The sequence below is a fragment of the Aphelocoma coerulescens genome, chromosome 7 (assembly GCF_041296385.1).
Source record: "Aphelocoma coerulescens isolate FSJ_1873_10779 chromosome 7, UR_Acoe_1.0, whole genome shotgun sequence".
Classification (NCBI taxonomy): domain Eukaryota; kingdom Metazoa; phylum Chordata; class Aves; order Passeriformes; family Corvidae; genus Aphelocoma; species Aphelocoma coerulescens.
The window spans coordinates 11950642-11975616 of NC_091021.1; the positions used below are offsets into that span (position 1 = coordinate 11950642).

Sequence of the window (24975 nt, forward strand, 5' to 3'; positions counted from 1 at the left end):
TTGTTAAAGAGCTGTGCGTGGGTTTGGTTAGGCTGAGGAGTGAGCTGCTTGTGGGAATGCTGCAGTTTTAGCACACCACATTTTGTCTAGTATCTGTACTGGTTTGGGAAGCTTATTCCAATACACATTTTAACCACATTATGTGGCTGTGCTCTGAAACTGTGTCAGAATCTTCATCTTTCATTTCATGTGTCTGTATGCTTGGAATTATATCTGCCAATTTCTAGGAGTGTTTTACTGTTCATGGTAGTTACAAATAGCCAAATGCTCTTGCACCCATCTTCAGCAGAACTCTGTTTTATCTTCTCGTTACAGAGACAACTACATGCAATTCTCCTTTTAACATGAGGGACTTGTAGAGGGGCAGTGAGGGAGTTTATGGCAGGGCAAGGTTTCCTTTCCAGGCCAAAGTCCCCTCAATTAGCAAAGCAAATGCAGCTGTTTGGCCTCACTCAAACACAAACATGGAATTCCCACTGCACTTCATGCTCTTTCAGAAGTGGAAAAACACCTTAAAGGGGCAGTATTTTAAAGCAGATTGAATCTGTTTATCTTTTGTGTAATATTAAATCCAGAGTAAGGGCAGAACCCAGCAAAATAAAGATCCAAACACACAGTTGGAAAACTAAAAAGCAAAGTAACTTTATACAAGTCAAGCTTTTTGGAAAACTTACATTAGTTAACCATGTTTGGGGGGGGAAAAAAAAAAGATAAAAACCCCAACACTTAATGAGCTTGAAAATGTCACCTTGAAAGAAAAATTAATTATTCTGGAATTGGAGTAACTTGTTGAACATGGTCTTTCCTGAACATGATCTCTTCTATAAAGATTTATAATTTTACAAAGATTCAAAGTAAACCATTGTCACACCACTTGACAATGCATCTAGTTCCATTCACCATGAAGGTTAATGCTATCCATCTATCATAAAACTGTTCAATATCACTCTTAGCAGTTAATAGAATTGGAACAAGATTCTATTATATAAAAAACATGCTGGAAGAAGACCAGGTTTACACCCCATCCAGTTAAAAATAAGTAAGTAAAATCAAGCCTTCTTTCTTTACCTCTTCACCACTTTCTCATTTCATCTGCTGAAATTCAAGGGGGTTGTTTTTTATTCTTTTAACCACAAGCTGGTATGTCCAGGACAAAGAGAAGACTCATTAATGCTGCTGTAATGCAAACTACACAAATGCTACTTGAAAAACACTGTGCTACAAAATAATTAAGTGAACACTGAGATAGTACAAACTCATAAAGTCCTGTAGGATTATTCTCAAAGCTTTTTCTTGTATGTCTTTTCTCATCTAAATTATATTCTCTGATTCTATGTTTATAGAAGCTTTCTAAATTCAAAAGTAGAAAGAAATCAGCCTTAGAAAGCATTGTAAAAAGATTTTAAGGTGCACGGTAAAGTGCTCAGCTGTTGAATAAATAGTGACGTAGAACTCACACAGAAAATAAGTATTAAAACCTCTTTCAGTCAGATTATTATGAAAAACAAATTTCACAAACTTAGTCTCAATGATGAATTGCATGTTCAATGAATAGTAGATTATGGTATGTTAGTATCTTCCCATAATTTCTGCTTTGTCCTTTTTTCAGTGAAAGTCTTTTTGTTGAGACAGGAAGAGCCTTGGGATTGTTGATCTTCAGGTTTATTTTTAGAGAAGAAACACTAGCTTAAATACTCTAAAGGTCAGCTGGTCTTCCATATACACAGCAATAGCAGAAATTATAGTCCTCTACACCTTTATAGTGCCTACTGCTCATGGCAAAGTGTCTCCTTAAGAGTATGTTAGTACATGAAAAATTGGGGGTTTTTTTCACTTGTGCAAATTATGTTTCAAGTCCTTATGGCTGGGATAAAAGCCTGAAAACGTGATGGCTTTAAGTGACCTGGCAAATAAAACATTTAAAGAACCCTTCTGTAATTCTAATAGTCTCAGGAATTTTTAGAACTTGCATTCTGGCAATGTTCTCAGTGTTCAGAGGCAGCTGTATTTACAGTGCTGGAGAAGCAAAAGCAGTCATAAAACCAGCAAAAAACCCCAGCACCCAACTGTAAGCAAGGGTACAAAACAAAGCCAGGTTTTGTTCACTCATTTAAACAACTAAAAGGGCTCTTGAAAATCAGTGATCCAAACTTGCCTTTCCTCTGCTGATAGAAACATACAGCAGCTCTTTGTTTCAGTATCATTACTCAACATCTGCCCTGGCACAAGAATGTCTCCTCCAGCCTGCACGGGGGGAAGAAGGGAGACTTTTACTTCAAACCGCAGCACTCCAGCCTCAACTTCTGTGCTTTGCTGCCTGCAAGTTGAGGTTGTCCCCTCCTGATCTGAAGGGACCTGCAGAAGGACACGAAAAGCCAGGTGTAACTCAGACCCTGCAGCCCCAGAAAAGCCACCCCCCAGCGGGGTGACACAAAAATGCTGAGGCTGCACCGAGGCTGTACCAGGGGCAGATCACACCACGGTACTGTGTGTCTGTACATGTGTGCCCCTGGAAAAGCAGCCTTGTTACTCACACAGCACACTTCTTGCCTTTCTGTATTTCTGCATTTTCTCTGTGTACAAGCACAGGTGATTCCTTTCATTGCTGGTAATGACAAAAACAGTGATTTACCCTCACCAGAAGTGACAGTGCATTCAACCACTGGTGTCTCTGCAGCACTCAGGATGTTGCACACTTGTGGCAAACTTGTATCTAATAAAAGCTTATTTTTATCTTTTTTCCCTCCACTTTAAAGGTACAAATTGAGGTTCACTGTAGTTAATGTTAACTGTAGTTTAAGTTGGTAAAGAGGTCGTCTTTTATGATGTGCAAGTACTCAAGGTACAGCCCAACAGAAATACAAATGGGAGTTACTGGAATGTTAAACTGCATGTGCTCTGTGCTTGAGTGATCTTTTTAATCCATTTTTCTTCCTCCCTTCCCAACATCTAAAATAAATAGAAATAAAGCAGAAAACACACTTCAGTGCTCACTTAAAACAATTTCTTTCTGTGCTTTTCATTATCTTTTTCATCACAATTTTCTACCTAATCTTTGAATAAAGGATCACATGAGATGATGACCTCTTCTTTGACCATATAATGCAGAGCTGTCCAGTCTATCAGACTGAGTCAAACATTAGCCATCCACTTTATCATTCTTAAGCGTAATACTTTCTGCTAATACAGCTGGATCTTTCTTGTTTAGTACTGTAGAGGTAGTAGGAGTTTCAATAGCAGCACTGTCCAGTTGGCTTGTTTTACTGGATGCAGAAGAAGGTGGCTGAGATGGTGTCACAAGAAAAAGCGGAGTCCTTTTCAGCTTCACTACACGGTTGCTCACAGGCTTCTTACTCTGTGCAGCTTGGAATGTCATTTGGCTCAGTGTCCCATTGCCAGCACTCTGCCCTCCACAGGCAGCCTGGGAATTGCTGAGCACTGATGTGCATGTTGTGGATGTGGTTTCAGAAGCTTCTCTGTGCAGCATCAAACTTTGACTATGGGGTTGTTTAGGAACTGCTGCAGAATATGAAGCATTGCAAGCAGCTACCTTTAATGAAGATGAATTCTTGACTTTTATGTGGGTACTTGTTGAGGGACCTGAGAATCTAATTGGCTTGGGACCCACTTTACATGGTAAACAGCCTTCCTCTTCAGTATAGTCGATTAATCGTCTGTAAAACAAAGAACTTCAATTTTAAAAATGAACTGTATACATAAATTATTATTTTTATAACATTATTACAAAACAGACCATCTGCAACAGCCATATACAATTAGGTTTAAATTATACTGTAACAAGCATAAATTATGGTTCCCAACAGTTCATGACTACAATCAGGGTTGCCTTTTGTGAACAGAACCATCAATCTCTTCTCCCTCTCTAAGATGACACATTAAAAACCATAGCAGCGAAGTGGCTGTCGGCTGGCTCAGGTACCTGTGCAATGGCACCTGCAAAAGGCTGCTTTTAGGCAATGTGTTCAGAATGGAGGTGTAACCAAAACTATCACCATAAAACTGCAGAGAGGAAGTTCTAGAAATTCCTTCTAAAAAGAAGACATCTCACAGCAGTGAAAATCAGTTAACCTTTTAAAGTTTTCACCTAAATTTCTGGTTTAGCAGTCCATTCAACTAATACTGCTCGCTAGTTTTTGAAGTTACTCCTTGGCAGGCTGCTGAGATTTCTCAGCAGCCTAAAAAAAAATGTAATTTGTTTCTAGCAAGTTCAGTTGTGCAATTAAGCTCAGACATTTTATTAAAATGTAAATTAAAAAACCAGAAAGCTCAACGTGCATAGATACTTAAAGAACCTGAAATTATAGAGGGAAAAAAACCAGACTGCACAGTATCTGTGCTTAAATTTAAGCCATCTATGCAAATCAGCATACCTTTTATAAACTGGAGGCATATGATGCAAACTGCCTCTCAGAGGGCGTTCTTCCAGAGTCCAACATTCAATCAGCTCCTGAGGCACTCTCCAGTAGCTGACACCTGCATTTCAAAGCAACATTGTACAGATAAGCTGAGACAACACAGCCATGCATGTTTACACCTGACTAAATACATGAATACATGTATTTTATTATGCAGAATTTCAGCTCTGAACCTGCTGACATGAGCACTGCTTACAGCCAGCATGCTGCTTCATTTGTGTTAGCTCGTGTCCCCTCTCTGAACATCCTGTAAAACATTTTCCCCCCTAAACAGACACTACTATTTTACAATGTTATGAATGAAAGTTTATGCAGACTTTTAATTTTACTTAATTGGCAAATATTTTTCTTATTTTTATGTTAAAAAGTAGTAACACTGAAATAAAAAATTATTACCTCTCCCTTCCCAGGCATTGAAAGCATCCATCATCTTTTTCAGCTCAGCTACTGAGTAATAGCTCCAGATGTATTGGATGTTATTTCCAGCCTCTCTAGAAACATTGTTTTAAATGTAACAGTTATGTGATTAGTTAGCTAAGTCCTTAAAAATGTACCACTGGTGAAATATAGCATTCTTTTTACCAAATCCTAACTATAAGGACTTAGCAGTAAATGTTTTATAATGCAGAAAGGAAAATGTTACTCTGATTTTGGTTTTATTCAAATAAGAGGTGGTAACCCCCTGTGAATGCCTATTGCCAAAAATGGATACTCATGAAAGAATAGATGTTCATAGAAGAATAATTACAGAATTAATTATGTAAAACCTATTTTTCTAGAATACACAGCAGGAGAACCGATACCTGATATATTATGTTTCTAAATACTCTTGGAATAAATATTAATGTTCCCAGCCTAAATTTAGGAAGATATGCATCCTAATTATAAAGATGGTGAAGTATCAAGAGCTTTATCTTAATCAAAAGATGCACAGTGAAGTTCACTTCTGACACTGCACTGTGAGAGTGACAAAGACCAACTGCTTTCAGCTGTAAGTACAGGTCTACCAATAACTTCCAATTACTGCCATGTAAATACATTAATAGTGTAGTACAGCTGTACAGGTTCTTTAAAGAATTAAAACCAATTCCTTTCATCTTTGGTTCTCAGTGTTCAGCTATCTGAGAAGACTGCACAAAAGAACTGCATGAATCACAACCAACTTTGCAAATATTTCTGGGGGGTTTTCTGTAAGGGGATTTATTCACTGTACTTAGTGTAAATATTAGTAAATTTTAATTGTTGAGACATTTTAAAAATAATAAGTCAAACAGAGTAAGAACTTACAATAACTGCATGCTAACCACCTTGTGTATACTCTCTCAAATTCTGAACCTCCAGGCTTAGTTTTTCTCTAATTTGTTTAATGTGACCATTCTATTATCCAGCTGGAAAGATTCCTTCCACAGATTTATAGTACAATAATGCTCCATTATGCTACATATCATAATAATTAGGCATAATTATAATATGTATTTATTCTCACTTCACAGTGCTTTCATGTGTGACAGTCACCTTACCTTTTGTACATGCTTTTACTATGAATTTTCATTCCTAGCACCTTATAAATTGCATCGGTCCCATCAGCTCTTGTGGCATACACACCAATAATTTTACTTTCACAGCTTGCTCCAGAAGTGTTGAGATAGTGCAGGACCCAAACTGTAGGCTTGGTACAAACTAAATTGTAAGAATCACAGAAATCCAACAAAGCCTGGAAAAAACATAAAACATATAGAATATTAATAAGAATGCAGTATTTTTAGTTGAATGAGCTTTCATAATTAAGTTTTCTTAACTGTACCAGTGCGCTCTTTTAAGTAAATCAAGGAGGTAGTTTTTCTAGAATAATGTCTGCAGTTATTTTTTATCTGATGTTACCAGAGAATGTTATGAAACTAAGAGGTTCACAGAAAGGCAACAGAAATAGTTAAAGGCAAGGCAACTCCTTAACATGCAGAGAAACTGAAAGGCCTGGAATTGTTTTACACCTTTCATAAGGAAAAGAGGAAGGGAGAGTGTGAAATACAGAGAAAAGTAACTTGCTAAGAGAACACAGATGACTGTCAGGAATAACACAGCCAGACCTGGTAACACAAGTTAATTTCCTACTAGTTAATTAGAATTAGATTTTAAGCTACAATACTCTAAAACCTTAGGATTTTAAATAATACACTAATTTTCTTTTCTCCTTTCTCATTCTAAAAAACCAGTCAAGTACATTTTGTCATTACAAGTTTTAGGATGAATTTGTAAAACTAAAAAAGAAACCCCAACCCAAGCACCTTGAAGGGATCAAATCTAATTTCAAATAAAATTTGAAGCCAAATAGGAAACTAAATGTCCTTCCTACTACACAAGTTCTACAGCAGATTTGCATGTATAACACTCAAACTGTTGCTGTATTGCAATGATGGTAAAAGCTGGTGACCTTAACTATACTGACTGCATTACCAACTCTAGGATTTGTTAACGTAAAACTCTGGATTTACTCATGGTTTAGTGTGGTCGCTATAAACTGCTAACTTGGACATTCTGTAGCTTTAGTGTTTGGTGCTAATGAATGCCATGGGTTAGAAAGTTCAGCATTAAAAATATTAAGAAATGTCAAGACCTTTTTAAGCTCTATATTGGACCTTGAAGAATATGTCTCCATTTCATTGGCCAAATGATCAGACAGACTGTATGGATAAGGGATTCCAAAATAATCTGCTTCCTCCTGCAGTGCAGTTCGAACTTGTTCATCTCCAGGAATCCGAACTTCTCCGTGAAGATAATCCAAAAGATATTTAAAAAGGTTTCCATCTCGATCAATTTGACATGCTCCTGAAAACATAAAATATTGTTTCCAGCAAGTGAAAACAAACATATCACATTCTACCAAATCATCAAATAGAGCCTTTTGTATAAAACTTCTGTACTGGTTTTACTTAGTAGGAATATACTGTCTTTACTCTTTTAAAATTGTATTTTGTTTCCCTGGAATATTTGTTATTTGAAGATACAATTCTTAGTGCAGTAAACATTTATTTGAATTTCAGTGAAATCACTAATCTACATAGGACCATAGCAACATACAACCTCAGCTGTGCTGTAATCTGCTTAAAATGCTAAAATCTAATTCTAGATGCATTTCTAATTCTAACTGCAGGTGCAGCTTTACTCACTATTGCAGGGATCTTTTCAATTTTGCTTCTAGACCACTTAAAAGTGTTACAATTAGCATCAGTTCCAGTACACATCTAGTCAAAACTTCCCTGAATATTGCTCAATTTCTACTGTATTTGTTTCTTTTTCTCTCCTTTGCTTGAAGGGCTCAACCAACCAAACCATACGGTCTGTACAACAGGCTGTTCACTGCGACTGTGAAAGATGGTAGCAAAGTCCTGCTCTGTTATGCAAAGTCCATATGTTAAACATTTTAGGTATTTTAAACAGTCTAATGTGTGCAACAAGGCATTACTATTCTTCATCCATTGTGTCTTTTAACTGGACCTACTTTGGCAGGATTTCTAAGGCACAAACAAGTGTGAAATTTGACCCATTAATAGTTTTATTCGAACTTTTATATCAAACCATGGTGGTGAAAAATGCAATCTTTACTGGGTAATGAAGTATTCTGAAACAAAGATTAGACCCAATTCTCCTTATGTTATGAACAAAGGGAATGAGATGCCTCTGGATAATATAAGGGTTCACAAACAGGATCCAAGATAAATGCTACATACTCTGCCAACTTCATTTTATCTATTTTCATATTCTTACTGAAGAAGTACATTCTAAAACCAGTTTGGATTGGAACAAGGCAGGGGTAAGCACTGTATAAATGTGTGTGTTTGCAAGCATGAGTAGCCTTGTGGAATTCAGATGAACTACTTGTACGTATAAAGTCATGCATGCATAATTGTTTTACGTCCTGGAATTAGAAGCCAACTGATGCTCAGCAGACTGGGAAAAGAGATATACTATAAAATGCATGAATATATATAAAAGCATGTATTTGCCAGAGAGTTCCGTGATCAGAATGTGGTATTTACAGCTTCAACGTATTTACCCGACTCATCCACTTTTAGAGGAAAGCGTCCACTAAACATGGAAGCCAGCATGGAATCCTTAAAGCGGCACAGAGACTCGCGCCTGGCTGTGTATAAGCAGCCTCGTACATTCAGTCGTAGGATATCCTGGACATCATCAACCTTTCCCTCTTCCATTGCATTTGCCACTGATGATGTTCATTACGAGCTACTGGAACCTAAAACAGAAACAAACAGAAGTCAAACTACTGCCAGCTACACAACATATCACATACAAGACCTAAGCAATAGTTCAGCTCCAGCATGTCTGTAACAGGAAACTGCTTTGAAAACAGCTCTGGAGACATAACAGTGCAAATAGCCAAATATTCTGCATCTTTACTGTAAAAAACTATGGCATTTTACTTTGCTAGGAAACACAAAGCTTACCCTTTCCAGACAAATGGGCAAGCAGAGTTACGTGGTTAGGGTGTGCGACCAGAGCTCTGGAAGGAAACCCTGGGAAATCCTGAGTACAGGTCACAGCACTAAAAATGCAGCTATTTTTGTACGAATGACAACGTGGCTTCTTTAAAAATCGATTTTTAATTAAGGCTGCTTTAACTTCCTGGGCCGCTCGCTCGTTCCCTCCCTCGGGGCGCTGCTCCGCAAAGAGCGGTAAGCGCAGCGCGCCCTCCCTCCCTCCGCAGCAGCAGCCGGGGCAGCGCTCAGGGCCCGCCCGGGCGGGTGCCCCGCGGCCGCCCCGCGTTACCTGCGCGCCGCTGCCTCAGCGGCCGGGCCGCCCCGCGGGCCGCGCTCCGCAAAATGGCGGCGGGGAGGGCCGGGCCGAGCGGGGACAGCAGAGCGGCAGCCGGTGTGCTCCGGCCGCGCCTTCCCCACCCCGAGGTCCCTGCCCCGGGCCAGGCGAGCGCAGGGGCCCCGGGGCTCGGCTGCCGCTGCTCCCCGGCGCTGCCCGCAAGAGCTCCCTCAGGCACGGCTGTGGTGCCTGCGCCCTCCGAAGTGTGGCTGACCCGCCTGCAGTCGGCTGCTCTGTAAGGCACAAACCGTGCTGATACTTTTGTTTGTTTAATTACAAGTACGGGTTTATTCAGAGTGGGTTTGATTCTATTGCTGTTTCTATAGTCTCAGTAGTCAGAATCATAGAATGATTTGGGTTGGAAAGGGACCTTGAAGATCATTTACTTCCAGCCCCCTGCTTTGAATACTGAGGGGGCATCCACAGCTTCTTTGGGCAACTTGTGCCAGTGCCTCACCACCTCCACAGTAGAGATTTTTTTTTTTTCCTCATAACTAATCTAAACCTGTTCTCTTTCAATTTGAACTCATTTCCTCTTGTCCTGGCACTACATGTTCTTGTAAATACTCTTGCCCATCTTTCCTATCAGTTCCTGTAAGGTAGTGGAAGGCTGCAATTAGCTCACCCTGGAACCTTCTCTGTTCCAGACTGAACAATCCCAATTCTCTTAGCCTTCCCTCAAAGGAGAAGTGCTCCATCCCTCAACTTGGTGGCCTCCTCTGGATGCACTCCACCAGGTCCCTGTCCTTCCTGTGCTGGGGCCCCCAGAGCTGGATGCAGTTTGCCAGGTGGGATTGCAGAGCAGACAGGCAGAATCCCCTGCTCACTCTGCTGCCCACAGGGCTTTGGATGCAGCCCAGGACACATCTGGCTTTCTGGGCTGCAATTGCACATTCCTGGGTCATGTCCAGCCTCTCCTCCACCAGTTCCCCCAGGTCCTCAGCAGGACTGCTCTGGATCTGAGAGCAGCTTGAGCTGACTCCTGACGTGGTGGTGCTGGTAGATGATCTTGAAGTTCTCTTCCAACCTTGATGATTCTGTCATTCTGTGGTTCTGTAATGCAGGCAAGATGCCTCACCCTTAGTCATGTCAAAAAGACATACAGAAAGTGTCCTGTTAAATTCCTTATGTATGACATAGAGTCGTGTAGTCATCAAAATGCATGCGTAAACAACAGAAAGGTAAAGAAAATAAGTTCTCATTATGCTGTTGTCTCAGCCTCGTTACGCAAAGTTTACGTGCATGAAAAATATTTCTAAAATGCAGCCGCATTTTCTAAAAAAAAAAAAATTACAACATTATGTCTAGTTCCCACTTAATTCTCCTTTATTTGCTTACAATGTTTGGTTTTTTGCCATAACATACAGTAAGAAACTATCCTTGTGGATACAACTGCCAAGTAACTAGGAGTTGTGTGCAAAAGTTAACAGCGCCAAACTCTGGATTTCTGCAGGCTTTCTGGAAGGTATGAGCTGGTATGTTTAGAATATATAATATGCAATATATTATATAAAATATGTAATATTTGATACATCATATTCACTATATGAGATAACTGTATCTAAAATGTCAACAGTGTATTTTAATTGCTACCTCAAGTCCAGTAAAAATCCACTAACTTAACTGTATGCTGCACATAGAACAAATGTGCCTATATTGTATTTAAATAGTTTACTCAGTTATATCTGAAATTCCTATTGATTTTCATCTTGTATCATCCTAATTTTTTAGTCATAATTTCCTTTTGGAGGTGTTTTGTCACCAATTTAAGGTATTTAAAACTTCAGCCACTTCACTTTCTAAAGGGTCAAATCAAACAATGTCTAACACAGAGCAGCTACAGTTTCAGCTGTGTCGCTTGCTTTATTCTGGTCTGTTACTACACTTTTATTTTTGAGAATACCTAAATATTCATAGGCTACAGTGTTTTCAGTTAATATTTAGGACAATAAACTTTTAATTCAGATTTCCCTTCAGTCAAGTGAAAAACATTAAAGGCAAGATCCATATAAATCACATAAATCATCATCTGGTCCTAGTAGGGCGATAATAAATTCTCTTTGAAATTGTGTAACTTTGAGTGATCACTTACTACTTAAAACTCACTTCTTTTTATCTTAATGCAGATTTGCATTAGAATGGCAGTTCAAGCCATTTAGTAAAGCCATAAAGTAAACACATTTCATTTTTCTTGGTGTCTAATCATTCTCCAGTTGCAGCAAAGAGAGGGAATGGCATGCCAAGCACCATGGCTCTCCTGTGCTCCCTGGACAGTTCTTGGCCAAGAGTGTACCCAGAAGCCAGGTCTCTGATGTTTAATGTCTAATGAATTAACACAAGTTACATGTGACTGAATGCAATACAGGCTGATAATTCATGGATGTTGGATTTGCTGTAAAACAAGTGAAAATAAGTATAATAGATTGTTTTCGGGGAATAATGGTATCTAGTTTAACTGTATCTTTTGTAAGGATATGTTTTCCCTTACTCACTGGGAATTGTTCATGCATAGCAATTGCAACTTAAATGTGGCCATTGTTGTCAAATGTTACAGTGTAAGTGCAAACTCCAGCCTTTCTCACTCTAAAACATTCACTTAATGAAGCTGCAGCTTTCCATGCTTCTTTTCACCTTTAAGCTTACTAATTTCAGTCAAATTTGACAGAGAGGAAAGAGGCATTAAGAAATGGATTTTTCATTAAGCTTGTGCAAGAAGGGGTGTGATTAGAGGAAGATTGGTTCTTAATACTATAATTTCAGGAAAAGCTATAGCTTGAGCTTGGGTCCTGTTGGACATCAGAAAATCCACAGAGGGAGAAGCTGTTCTACATAATCTACCCACCAGAAGTGCTTTAGTCATAGCTCACACTTTATTAGGCCCTACAGGATTAATTCCTCAACCAAGACTCTTCTCAGACAGAATATGTAGGTATCTAGTAAGGTACAAATTCAGTTCCCACATGATTAGAGCTTTCACAACAGTCTGTGTGTTTTTCCCTCACTACCCTTCATTTCTATTCGGTTTAAAGACCAGTCATATGATCCCAAGTGACTGAAACCCATAATTCTGCTCTTAATATACATTTAAGATATATAGGCTGTGAAAGTTGGCAGCGCTTTAAGTTCTTCCCCACTTTGAGTAGCTGGCAATTAACTGCAGATTTTTACATGTGAAGTGTTACAGTGTGGGAGTTCCTGAGTGAAGTGTGAAGGAAAGTATGACCATGGGGGGAAATGCAATACTTCACATTTTGTTTTAAATTTATTGCCCGCAGTAGTGACATAAACACTAAATGGAAGCAAATCAGTGATTGCCTCTTCAAGACTTGAGACCAGTGTGGAATTGGAGGAAATGAAAGCACATTGTTGTATCTGGAGGAAAACACTGCTTTGTGGAAAGGAGAAGGAGGTAAGTTTTATTTGATTGGTTTTCTATTTTTAAAGTTATGTAAGGTTATTTGCTCTTTTATTTGGCCAGACTTTATAGTGGCTACAATCACTTCCAAGTTTCCTTGTAAGGGAAAATGTACCAAAGGTATATGATGTGTGCTGGATCAAAGCTGTATTTTAAGGGTTTTGCATAAAAGCATAGGGTTTTGCAGCTTCAGGGCCACACTGAGAACTCTGTCATACATCATTCACTAAAAAAGGTAGAAGAGAGGGACTCTCCAGATGCTCTTTAGAGCAGATTGTGAAATTAGTACATTCATGAAGATCCATTTTCACATAATGCTACTGATACTTCATGTGTGATTCCTTTGACTTACTTTATAGCATACTGTAATGTTAGCACACAGCAAGGCAAGGTTTTTGTGACAATTACTGCATTACAGAAACTGATGCTGTTTTTTATTTCAACCTTCTGCATCTCTGTACATCTTCAAATAAAACATTAACTCTGCTTACTCCAAAATTACCAATTCCTGGATCAAATTTTGCAATTAATGTCCACATGAGCTAATGGTATAACTGGGCACACATAGCCAGTGAAAGAGAATGTATGTGAAGAGAGTGTGAAAGGGCTTTTGGACTTAGACGAGATCTTGGGGAAAAGCATTTAATTAGACTAAAACACTTCCATGCAATTCAAACTCCTAATAATACCTGAACCACATTAAAAGTGGGCTTGCTCAAATTCTGTTGTCAGAGAATTCCTGCCCTTGCAACTCTGTAGATATGCAGGCAGCATATTAATCTACTAGGCTGTAAATTTATCACTGTTGTCTTCCTAACTGCCCTGATGCCTATTTTGTTTGTTATTCCATGTATTACTGTGAAAAACGAGGTTCACTCTCCTGTGAGAATTTAAAGGGTTTAATATAAAGACAATAAGAGACACATAAAATAAAGCAAAGGGGTAACGGCCGGGTGCCTTGGCGCTCTGCCAAGAGCACACCTGATGCTAGAGGTGAGTCCTTTTTATACCATTTTTAACTGTCTGTTCTTCATTCATATTAAAACTTTTCCTGGAGCTGTTCTGCATGGCCACTCCTTGGTTCCGCCTTTTTAGAGCATGCGTAGTCTTCTGCCTTGTGGTTTTATTTCTCTTGATTCTTGGGGTTGGGCCCGCTAGGTAAGAGTCGATGGTAGGGTGGATCTCTTAATTCTCCAGACAGTCAGGGCTGATGGCAGCTTTGGGCCTCTTCGTCTCTCCGGGCAGAGCGGTGATAGCGGCTCTCGGACTCTCCTGCCCGCCCGTTCTCTGGGCAGAGCAGCCTTTGGGCCCTTTTGTTCCCTGGACAAAGTGTTGATTAGCAGCTCCTTGGGCCTCATCCTCTGTTCCCTTGGAGGTTATCTTACTTGCTCACACTTGCTAACATTCTTGCTAAAAAGAGAGAAAACTACATCCACACAGCAAAAAGTATTTCTAACATTATATAATATCTACCTTTATACTTTGCGAGAAGCCAATATAATATATGTTTATAACATTACTAATAGCTCAAAATCAGCCAGAAAGAAATGTAACTTGCCATTGAGAAGGAATTACATGTTTTTCTCCCTTAAACCTAAAGGAAATCTTTGAACTGAAAGCCAAACACCTCAAACTCTTCCTATAAATCTCTGACAGCTAAGAGGACTATCTGGAGTTTTCTACTCCCTTCCTCACAGTGCACTGAGATGGATGCTAAGCGTTCATACTCTTAATATCTATTTTTCTTAAACTTACTTGTATGTCATTAATGGTTGGTATTTTAAATGGTTTTCAAAGATACGTAGCTGAGAAGTTAGACAGCCCACTCCTTTCTAAAACACGCAGAGATGTCACCAAAGAGCCGGTACCGTGGATTAGCCGTTAATGACTTATGCATATCCCACTTCTGAAACGTCCTTGAGCGAATGCAAGAGCACAGGTGAACTGTTTTAACATGGGAGATTCTGCATGTATGTGGCCCCTACAGCGCCTTTCCCGTTTTATCAGCAAAGCACCAAAACCGCGGCCGTGGCTGTCCACACTTGGGCGGAGCGGGGCTGTGCGCGTTCCCTTGGGAAGGCGCAGCTCCCGGGCAGCGTGAGGCGCGCTCCGCTCCCGCGCTCCCGCACGCGCCCTCGGGCCCCGGGCTGGGCTCGCGGCGCCGCCCCCGCGCGCCCGGCCCAACGGCCCCGCCTCGCCGAGGCCGCCGGCGCGCGCGCGGCCGTTGGCCCTGAGGGCTCCCAGGGCGGGCGGGGCCTCGCCGGGAGCCCGTCGGTCTCTCCCTCTTTCTCTTTCGGGTTAACTTTACAGCGTTTGTAATGCGGTTTATTTAAATGTGTCGGTTTTAAATCTGTCCTGACAAAGAGCAAGCTGGTCTGGTGGTATTGTGAAATGATATAACCTTGGGGTTTTCCCCTTTTGTGTGTAAACTTGGATAGTTAACTGGAATAGACGAGTGATCTGTGACGAATAGACGAACGATCTGTGATCCTTTCAGGTTTCATGGTTTACTAGTTAAGTATTTTGCCTCTCTGTGTTAATGTCTCAATATGTTAATTCAATAATCTGTTTTAATTGACTGAACAAAGGTAAAGACCAAAGCAATGTCTTCAACTTCAGACACAGAAATCCTCATAAGACATAATAAATTCAATTTTAACAAGTGTCAAGAAGATAATTTTATTTATTTGGACGTTCCCCTTGACAGTGTACAGGTTCATTTTGAGGATGGATAAAGGCACATCTGTGAAATCATCATCTACCATGTTCACCTCAAATGTTGCTAGAGGACATGTAAAGAAGAGGGATGGAACATTACAAGCTGCAAAATGGAATGCTTCTTTAGCTTCTAAAATCAAAACTAAATTAATAAGTAAGTCCTGTTAAAATTGAGGCCATCTACTGTACTTAGAATGTACAGCTTCAAAAGGAATAGTAATTGTATTTAACATGATTTGCTGAAATTCTGCCTGTTAAAAACATTCTGTAACATAAGTGTAGGTAGGTTTTCATTAGGACAGTGGAAGGTATATGTTCATATATATAAAGCTTTTCTCTTTATGTTGTCAAAACTCACATTTATTATCAGAATCTTTGAATATTTTAATTTGTAAAATTTATTTTTTTTTTAATTTGTAAACATTTTTCTGCTTGTGAAACTATCAATTTTTAAATGTTTTCTTCTTAAAATAACCTTATTTTTAAAAATCCAGACTAGAGCAGAATCTATGCATGAAATAAGCTTGAAACAGACAGATTAGTCATCAGAATGACAGCCACATAAACAGTTTTATATTGGAAGGTGTTAGGCTTTGCTGCTGTTGCACCAGAACCTACAGAAACGTTGTCATATAGTGATAGTTCACACAGGGAATTGAAGCTGTTGAAAATAACATTATTTTGTCTCCTTTAGATAACTCATCTATGTTTAAAGTATCTTTACAACAAAATAACAAAGCATTAGCTGTGGCTTTGAGTGTTGAAAAAGAAAATTCCCGCAAGCTAAAGAATGAGAAGATTTTTCTTCAGAAGGAAGTAGAAAAACTCCAGCTTCATAATATCTCACTTCGTCAAAAACTAACCTGTTTGGTATGCTGTAAATAATATCATTTAAACTTAGACCAGCTAAACTAAGCTTTTAACTTCTTTTGAAACTTAATATTACTTCTTAAAGTGGTGGTTTAAAACACGTCTCAGATTTGTGAAGTTGTAACACCTGACAGCATAGTATTTACATTTTATTTTTCTTTCATAGCTTTTTTTGAACTATTTTGTCTATCAGCGTGTGTATCTATAGCTATTTTAGTCCCAGGTTCACCTTTATATTTATAGGTATTTAGATACGTTTGTGCTCAATTAAATCTAAAAAAAAATTGCAGTATAGATTCACCTTTTATATCTTGTCTCTTCTTACAGCAGAAGCCACTTAAAATATATTTTTTCTATTATATGCAGAATAAAACTCTTATTGGAATCGATGCATTTTTGAATGAAAACCTCTTAACTGCAATAGAAATAAGCAGTCCTTCTGAGGTAAGATGTTTTTTGAACTTTACCATATTGAACTCATCTTCTAAGGTAAGATTTTCACAGCATCAAATTGAGTGCAATGTTAAAATAATATTTGAGTTGTAAAACATTTACCCCAATTCCTTAAAACTTCAGGTTAAACCAGTATAGTAAAATAGATTGAATTTTACTGTACTGAAAATTTAGGATTTAATCTGGTTTCCAAAGTATCTAAAAGTTAAATATCAGTTAGTCTAAAAGAAGAATCATGTGGTTAAAAAGAAAAGCTTAGTACTTCAGTATGTAGTGAGCGAGCTACCTGCCTCCCTTGCTTTGTGCTGCAATAAATATGTTACATCTGGAAACTTAACCAGAAAACATAGTCCATGTTAGTCCTTGTGTCATGGAAAAATACAATTAATTTTAAAAAAAGGAAAATACTGTGTTGTCTGTTCTAAACTGTTGGTTAGTGTTGCTCTGTGCTTCTGTATGTATAATGCAGTTTGCATGAGTTATAGCTACATATAGAAAGCTTGTATATGCCTTTGGGATTCAAGTAGCTTATGGATTTTGATGAACTTAGTTACAAAATATTTTGCTTTAAAATTACTGTATGTGTTTGAATATCATGTGCCTTCCATCAGTGCATGTATTTTTTTCCCATTGGTTTTTGTGGGGTTTATTTTTTCCCTGTGGATATTTCCAATACTTAAAACATAAGAAAATATTTAATTATTTGTACTTCCCTGCTGTTCTTCTTTTGAAAGCATCTTCAGAGTTCCTTTCCTCTGTCAGCTGGCCCAAGTAGCCCTACTGGTGACGAGTTCAGGAGTGCATGTCAGTCAGCTCGGTAGGTGGCTGTAACAAATGCCAAAGGTGGTTGGTGTCTGTGGCCTTCTCTTACAGCTAATCTTTGCGTATTGTCCTAGGTATTTTTGAGAACAGTTTCCTGTCCAATTCAGAAATTACTTGTTTGCAACTTGGAATTTATAGAGAGAGTGGTAGACAAAACTTGCATTAGAATAACTTGCTGCTTGTTTCATGTGATCTCATCAGCCTGAAGCAGGGTTCTGTATCATCAAAAACACATTTGCCCCAAGACAGAACCTGATATCATACTTGAATTCTTGTTTTCTGCTATTATACATTATTAAGGGAACATTTTAAACAATTGAATGTCATGATAGAAAATATAATAAATATCTTCACGGTAAAATTTCCTCTTTTCAGATCTGTAGAATTGCCAGCAAAGCTTCCTTTCATTGCAACAGCTAATGCAAAACAGCAAGGCAGCCCTTCTCAGGGTGAAACATCAAGTTCTTATAAGTGTACCACTAATTTGACAGAGGAAATGCATTCAGATCAAGTCAAGTTGGCATCATCCTTGGCTTCTGGTACAAATAATCAAAATTTAATTGAAACAGAAACAATGGTTGACAAGAGTAGATTTTTGAAAGGTATGGTGTATTTCTGTATAAGTGATTTATTTTTCCAGCTCTCTGAGAATTAGTATTTAGTAATTCATTACTTTATGTGCAATAGAGAAGGTATAGTAAGATTCCTAAACTGTAATAAACTAATGAGAAATAAATGTTCACCCATAAGTATAGGTGTCCTGACAATCATTTATGGAATATTGTTCACTGAAATTACATAGCTAAGATAACCAAATAATAGCTGAAGTAGTTATAGAAAAATAGTTTTATGTCCAACTTCAAAAGCCCAACTTCAGTAAATTATGAAATTAGCTTCAGTTTACTAAATTTTTAAGGACCAACCATAGAATGTGTGTATTCAGCTAAAAAAAAAAAGTGTATAATTTTCCATACTTCTTGTTCAACTTTCAGTAGTTTTATGCAGATAACTACATTCTATTCTTTTTTTCCCCAAGCTGCTGAAATTTTTCTCTTTGCAGAAACTCAACTGCGTGCAGAATTAAATTGCAATAGTGCCTTCGTGACTCATGGAAAAAATACACAATCCTTAGAACAGGCTGAGGAGGCCACAGAACAATATCGTGGTAGTTCGTTGCCATCCTGTGAACATGGGACTGAAAGAAAGAAAAATGCAGTACTTTGTAAGTCAAAACCTCAACCTAATATAAAGGATTTTGATAAAAAACATAGGCCATTGAATCTGCCTCATCATGATATCAACAGTAGCAGCAACGCCAATGATACAAATTTGCAGGAGGGTTCAAGTGACTTGTCTCGCATTCCTTCACCTCTTAAATTTAGCAATGAAAGTCAGACAGATTTTAACAAGCTGCTTTTTACTGACAATATGAAGCCTGAAGAAACTGTATATGATGCTGAGATGGAATTGACTGCCAGTGATGCAAGTGAACTACTCACAGTTACAGCAAAAGGCAATTATAATTTTCACAAAAATAAAATTAGTAATGCCAATTCTGACCAAATATTAGCAAATTTCAGAAAAGTAAAATATTCTAAGAATAAAGAAAAAATTAAAAGCAAGACTGAAGTCCATTCAAATTTACATGAAAAGGAAAGGTACACTAGGGCTGACAATAGTGAAACTTCAGAAACTACTGATTCACAAATTCAGCTCTTCCAAAGTCAGACAGAACATCTACCTGCAGGAAATTCTGTAGAGAAACAGAGTAAAACAAGTAAAGCTAAAGATGCTAGGAGGACATACCAGGTTAATGTTATGAGTCCAAGAAAACAAGAGACAAATAAAGGAACTTTCTCAGAAATGTTTGGAGAAGTGGAAAGCAGAATACTGAAAACAGACTCAAGCTCATCTGTTAACAAGATCCCACCAGAAGCTCATTGTGCTGAAAATTTACCATTCCAAGATAACATTTCTGATGTATTGCCTTTCCAGGAGGACTTTCTAAATACAAATGAGAAAGATAGTAAACCAACAATAAACAGGAAAACTTCTCAAAACCCTTCCAAAGCAAACACAGCAAAATCCTGTAGAGAGGAAAACGGCCAGTATGGAGAATATATTTCAAAAAAATCTCAAACAGCGATAAACCAATGTGACAGCAGCAAGATAAAACAAGACCAGAAGAATATTATAAAGAGAAAAAACAACAAAAAAAGTAGTTACAGACAAGGTAGAGAAACTGAAAATGACAGCCCTCATAAAGTTAGTCAGAAAGTAGACCAAAAGAGCAGCCATTTTTCACCAGGCAGATTAAAACGTACATTGGCAAAGGCCAGCCGGAAAGCATGCATAATACCAAAGGAAAATCTTACCCGGTTCTCAGTTTGTAAAAATGAAGAATTAAAAAATAAGGATTCATTGCTTGCAGAAGCTGGAAAGAAAGAAACTGAAACTCAGCAAATGCAGGTAGCTTTAGTTACTCAGAATGGTGCAGCTCTGAATACACCACAGGCTAAAGAAGAAGTTGATGATGATGCTAACAGATTAAAGAAGGTAGATTCCTCAGCGGTGGCAAGTAAAGACCTCCACATTAGTAGTTCTCCTGATCAGCAGGTAAAGCAGAAGCAGAGGTTTGATTCTGATATTACTGAGACCAGACGAGAAAAAAGTTATTTCAGGCATATTGATCAGGGGGATCAGAATATTTTGGATCACCAGGAGGTGCCTCGTGCAATTACTTCCTTTGTGAGTAAGTTGAAGCCTGTGATTGATGTTGAATATTGTAAGAATATGCCATTAAAGGTTGATAATGTTTCCCAGGAAGATCTATCCAGTGTGGAGCTCCCAGCTCTTGATAACCACAATGCTTCCATCAACTTCTCTGTACTGAAAAGCTCTGAAATCCATGGGCAAAGTGATTATAATGAAGCACTGGATGCTGAAAAAGCAGAACAAAATATGGATCATATTTATAAACAGAGTAACAAAAATACTCTGACACCTTGTCCTGGTAAGTGTATGGGCTAGAAAAAGCAAGGCATTTTGAATTAGGTGGTGCCTGAAATAGTGGTAACGTGTCTTCTCTTAATTCTGTCGTCTCATTGCTTGTTTAGAGCAGATAAAACCAGAGTGGAAAAAGGTAAGAATGAAAATCACCAAAATCTTCTCTATCATGTATCAGTCACAATATCTTTTTAAACTGTGGTAACTAATATCCATGTTACTTTTCAATATATCCCAAGATGATACTTAGTCGGGCAGATGTAAGTAGTCTACATTCTTGAGAAGCAATTTTAGTTAAAAAATGTATTCCTTTTTTGAAGAATGTAATGGAATTCAGAAAGCTGGGGATTGAAAGATAAAATAGCGTGAGCTTTTATACAAGGAAAACAGGAGGACTGCACTGTTCAGTTCTTAAATGGAAAATATTGCTGGACCTAAAGATTTCATTTTTGTTTCTTTAGAAACACTGCAATTAACAGGAATTCTGATATCTAAAAAAAGTATGTTGAGTAGGTTTTTCTATAAGCTGCCCATGTGCAAACTTTGATGTGACAATCTCTTTTTTAAAGTAAGATACATTAAGAAAATAATTCAACTTTATGTAGTCCAGAAGATAGCTTTAGAGTTTTCTATAATAAATGCAATTATTATAATGCAATGTAATGGAGTTAATGGAATATATAACTAACACATCAATACAAGAGTTTAAATATACTTTTAGAACATAGCTTTGAAATTTCATAGCATTAGGGGTCTATTTTGTAAACATACTTGTTCTTAACAAGTTCCTGTTTATTTCATAGTCTCTGAGAAAGCCCCAACACCTAAACAGTATCCTAGCTCAAATTAATAGTTTGAATCCCAGACTATTAAGCTAATACTGCCTTGATTACTAGGACACAGTGGCCAAAAAAAATCTCCTCTTTTACATGAGCACTGAATAGGAACACTGGCAGAATGAGACCACTGTGTGAGGTATCAGTCTTTGTAATTTTCAGTTGCATCTTCTCATCTTCATTTCCTTCTTTGGAAAGTGGAAAAAGGATCCCATAATTTTAGTAGCTTTAATGGTAAATTAGTAAGGCCTTGTGATCAGCAGTATCAAACACTGCTGCCATAAAAAGCAAGGTAATTATTTGATGTTCATCCATTTAAGCATGGTTCCAAAAGCAGTTTTCATCCTAGATCCAAATCCCGATCTTGAATTGAAAGATTGCTATGCTCATTTTTTACACATAGGCCCAAAAAGAAGGCATAAAGCTGGAAAATGCAGAACTAAAGAACTCCTGTACAGCTTGACTCTTCAGATCATGCATGTGTGTTCCCCCGCTGTGTTCAAGGCCGTGAGCTGTGTGCAGTGTTACTTCTATAAATGCAGTAAGGGAGTCTTGAGTAGTCAGCTGCAAACTGCAATGCTCACGGGGCTTTCTGAAATGTCCCATAAGCCAAGGCAGAGCTCAAACAGCTCCAAGTTTGTATAGGATGAAAGCTGCTCTAGAGGCATTTTCTTCGATCATCTATCCCATTTTGTGTTGAGTATCTTTAGTGTAGGACCAGTAACCAAAGTACCTGAATTAAGAAATTCATATTAAAAATAATTATTAATTGAAGTTTACTTAATGATTGAGGAAATATTTAAAATGAGGCATATAAACTCCTGTATTTACAGGGAGAAAAGCTTTCCAAGATCTGACAAATACTAGTATACAATTTCACACTTATGTACCTAAAGCCCCCCAAACTTTAGAAGACTCAGCAGCACCACTGAGACGAGGCAGACCTACTGTTTGCTACAAGGAACCCAATCTACACAGGTAGGTACATGAAAATTGGGGCTTTTGTTCTTGTCTTTTGCTTATGTAACTAACCCCAGTAAAGGTTGTTTATTTAACCCCCAAATAAACAGTTGAACTGTCACAAATCTCTTTTGCAAAGATACTTTAGTGTTGATACAAAGCTTTTACAGTTAGTGTGGCAGGCTTTCCAAGTGCCAAAGTAAGAAAACTAGTATTCAAATTCAAAAAAATATAGTTTGTACTCATAGAGAATAATAGTGAATCTTAATGTTTATCATGATATAAACCCCTTTAGAAATGAATAATTATAAATGTTATACTTAAAGGTAAATTATACCATAATAATGTCCTTGTAATCTTGTCAAATGGAAAGGAAATTTATGTACTAATATTATATAATTCAGTACTTTTGCTTTAACTAGTGGTATGTAATATAAGAAGTCATCTAAGATATATTAATTTGATAATTAGTTAGATATATTATTTTATTATTAACTTGCCTCTTAGTATTCTTAGCAAATTTAGTGGCACAGGATTTTATAGGTTATTAAAAGACAAGACATAAATTGTGTAATAACTTTTAAAATTTAAAAGAGGGTTTTAAAGCCAATTTTCCATTAAGAAAATTAATATATTTGCAGTTACATGAATAGATCTAAATACAAATGGACCTTTCATTACTTCTGAAAATATTCTGTGAGTTTTTGCCAGAAAGCTGTTTGAGTTTTTTTGTTTGGTTTGGATTTTTTTAAAGTATAATATTAATTTAAGGAACAGTTACACTGTGTTGAGTGTGTGTTAGTAGAATGTGTATTCATGAGGTAAAAACAGTAGCAAGGCTACCATGTAATAGTGTTGAGAGTGAAAGGATTATAGCAACTTACTTTATGACAAAGGTATAAAAAGAGTCTTTTTTTTTTTCTGGCAATACTGTGGCAGGAGAAAGAGATAAATGCACAAACCAAAAAAAAATTAGAGCACTATTCTCATACAACCTCAAAATATTTTTTTACTTCTGTAAGTAAGCTAAAAATTGAAGCAGTGAGACTGAGGAAAAGTAGGAGCTAAAACTAATGTAGGAAGTGTCTTCACTTTACCACTGGCAATTCAGAAATATTTATGCCAGATAACTTGTAAAAAAAATTGGAAAGGGATTAGTCACACTTTTATTTTACTAATTGACTTATATGCTAAAATGCTCTAGTATTATATATCAACACACTGACACTCTTTTACCCCAAAATGATAAGGTTCTATATTTCTGAGAGATGGTACCTAATATCAGAAAATGTATTGAAGTCAGTCAAGATTTTAGATGATTGTCTCCTATTTATATTTTAGTTGGAATTATATTGTCCTGAATGGGTGCTGTTAAGTGTCTGGTTTAAATAAGTTTTGAATTTTGTTTTATGGGAATATCACATCCTAATATGATAGAGGTCAAATAAAAAGACTAATATTTCTAGTTTTATTTTGGAAAGCAGTAGTTATCTATGTCTTGCTTTTTCAGACATACTTATTTTCCATAGATTTAATTTCTTTAGCGTATCAAGCTTTCATTAATACTATTTACCATTTGAATGGATGTTATGGTTACATTACTATAATTGCAGAGGTGTTTGATGATATTCATATGTGATGTCTTTTATTTCTTTTCTTTATAGCAAATTAAGGCGTGGGGATCGATTTACAGATACACAATTTCTGCATTCCCCAGTCTACAAAGTAAAAAATAAAGGAAGTTTTAAAAGCAAATCAAAATTTAATTGAAGAACAGAAAGTTGCCTTTTTGAACAATACTTCTAAAATGGGTACAATTGTTTATGTATATATGTAAATGTTTAGTAACATAGAGTGTTTGTTGTTTTTGATCAGTAAAGGTCTTCCGCAGCCAAATTTTCTGGAACAGAACCTCTGTAAGCGGGGCACAGAATACTTTACTGAGGAGGGCATATACAGGTTAGGCTCACTCGTGTTTTGCATTTCTGGTCAGTAATTTATAATCTGTTCAAATGATTTGGAGCACTTCTTAAATTGTTAGAAAAGCATGTTTTAATGAGAAATAAAAATGAAGCAGCTATGGGAATTGTACTGTGAGTTTTTCATATTTATTTTGAGTGGAACCGTTTCTCAGTGCTGATTGGAACAGACACACGCATTCCAAATTTTTATGGATTTGTTGAAATAGATGGAGATAGTCCCTCTTTTTTTGATAGTTGACTTTTGGATTCAACAGAATCACATTGAGATTTGAATAAGGAAGTCTCATTGAGGAATAATGGAGAGAAGTCTAGTGTCCATGGTATGTGCCAGAGGCAGCAAGGAGGAAAAAAGCACTGCAATAGGAATTCAGTAGTAAATAGGATCCAGACAAAGCAACACCTTGAGTTTCCAACTGAGAGTGCCAGTGTGACGAGTAATAAAATCACATCATACCAATCAGCTTTCAAGTTTTTGTACTGCTTCCCCTCTGCATTCCATAGTGTGCTGTCAGCTGACAGTTTTCTGGCATTATCGGATTTGTAGATGCTGCCAGGTGCAGGCAGTAGCTCACTATCCACACAACTTCTACACATTACACTGGATAAGGATCAGGTTAATTTTGCAACAGAGAGCCATTTTTAATTAG

The 24975-nt window shown here is 37.5% G+C and overlaps 2 protein-coding genes across 3 annotated transcripts; one reads left to right on the forward strand and one right to left on the reverse strand.

Moving 5' to 3' along the window:
* Nucleotides 1-343: 343 nt before the first annotated feature.
* KCTD18 (potassium channel tetramerization domain containing 18) lies at nt 344-9489 on the reverse strand. 2 transcript variants are annotated; one of them, XM_069022119.1, is made up of 7 exons: nt 9222-9489; nt 8491-8688; nt 7051-7262; nt 5957-6150; nt 4833-4927; nt 4392-4494; nt 344-3674 (listed from the first exon to the last, which is right to left on the reverse strand). In XM_069022119.1, exons 2-7 carry the CDS (start codon nt 8645-8647, stop codon nt 3140-3142), a joined length of 1296 nt encoding a protein of 431 aa, XP_068878220.1. In that variant the 5' UTR covers nt 8648-8688; nt 9222-9489; the 3' UTR covers nt 344-3139. The 2 variants fall into 2 exon arrangements, with proteins under 2 accessions (XP_068878220.1, XP_068878221.1); XM_069022120.1 differs by lacking the exon at nt 9222-9489 and adding an exon at nt 8900-9030.
* A 4133-nt stretch (nt 9490-13622) lies between these two features.
* On the forward strand, nt 13623-24417 carry SGO2 (shugoshin 2). The gene is made up of 9 exons (XM_069022117.1): nt 13623-13674; nt 15389-15553; nt 16094-16269; nt 16636-16713; nt 17457-17539; nt 17920-18146; nt 18605-20557; nt 22220-22364; nt 24011-24417. Exons 2-9 carry the CDS (start codon nt 15409-15411, stop codon nt 24114-24116), a joined length of 2913 nt encoding a protein of 970 aa, XP_068878218.1. The 5' UTR covers nt 13623-13674; nt 15389-15408; the 3' UTR covers nt 24117-24417.
* The last annotated feature ends 558 nt before the right edge of the window (nt 24418-24975 follow it).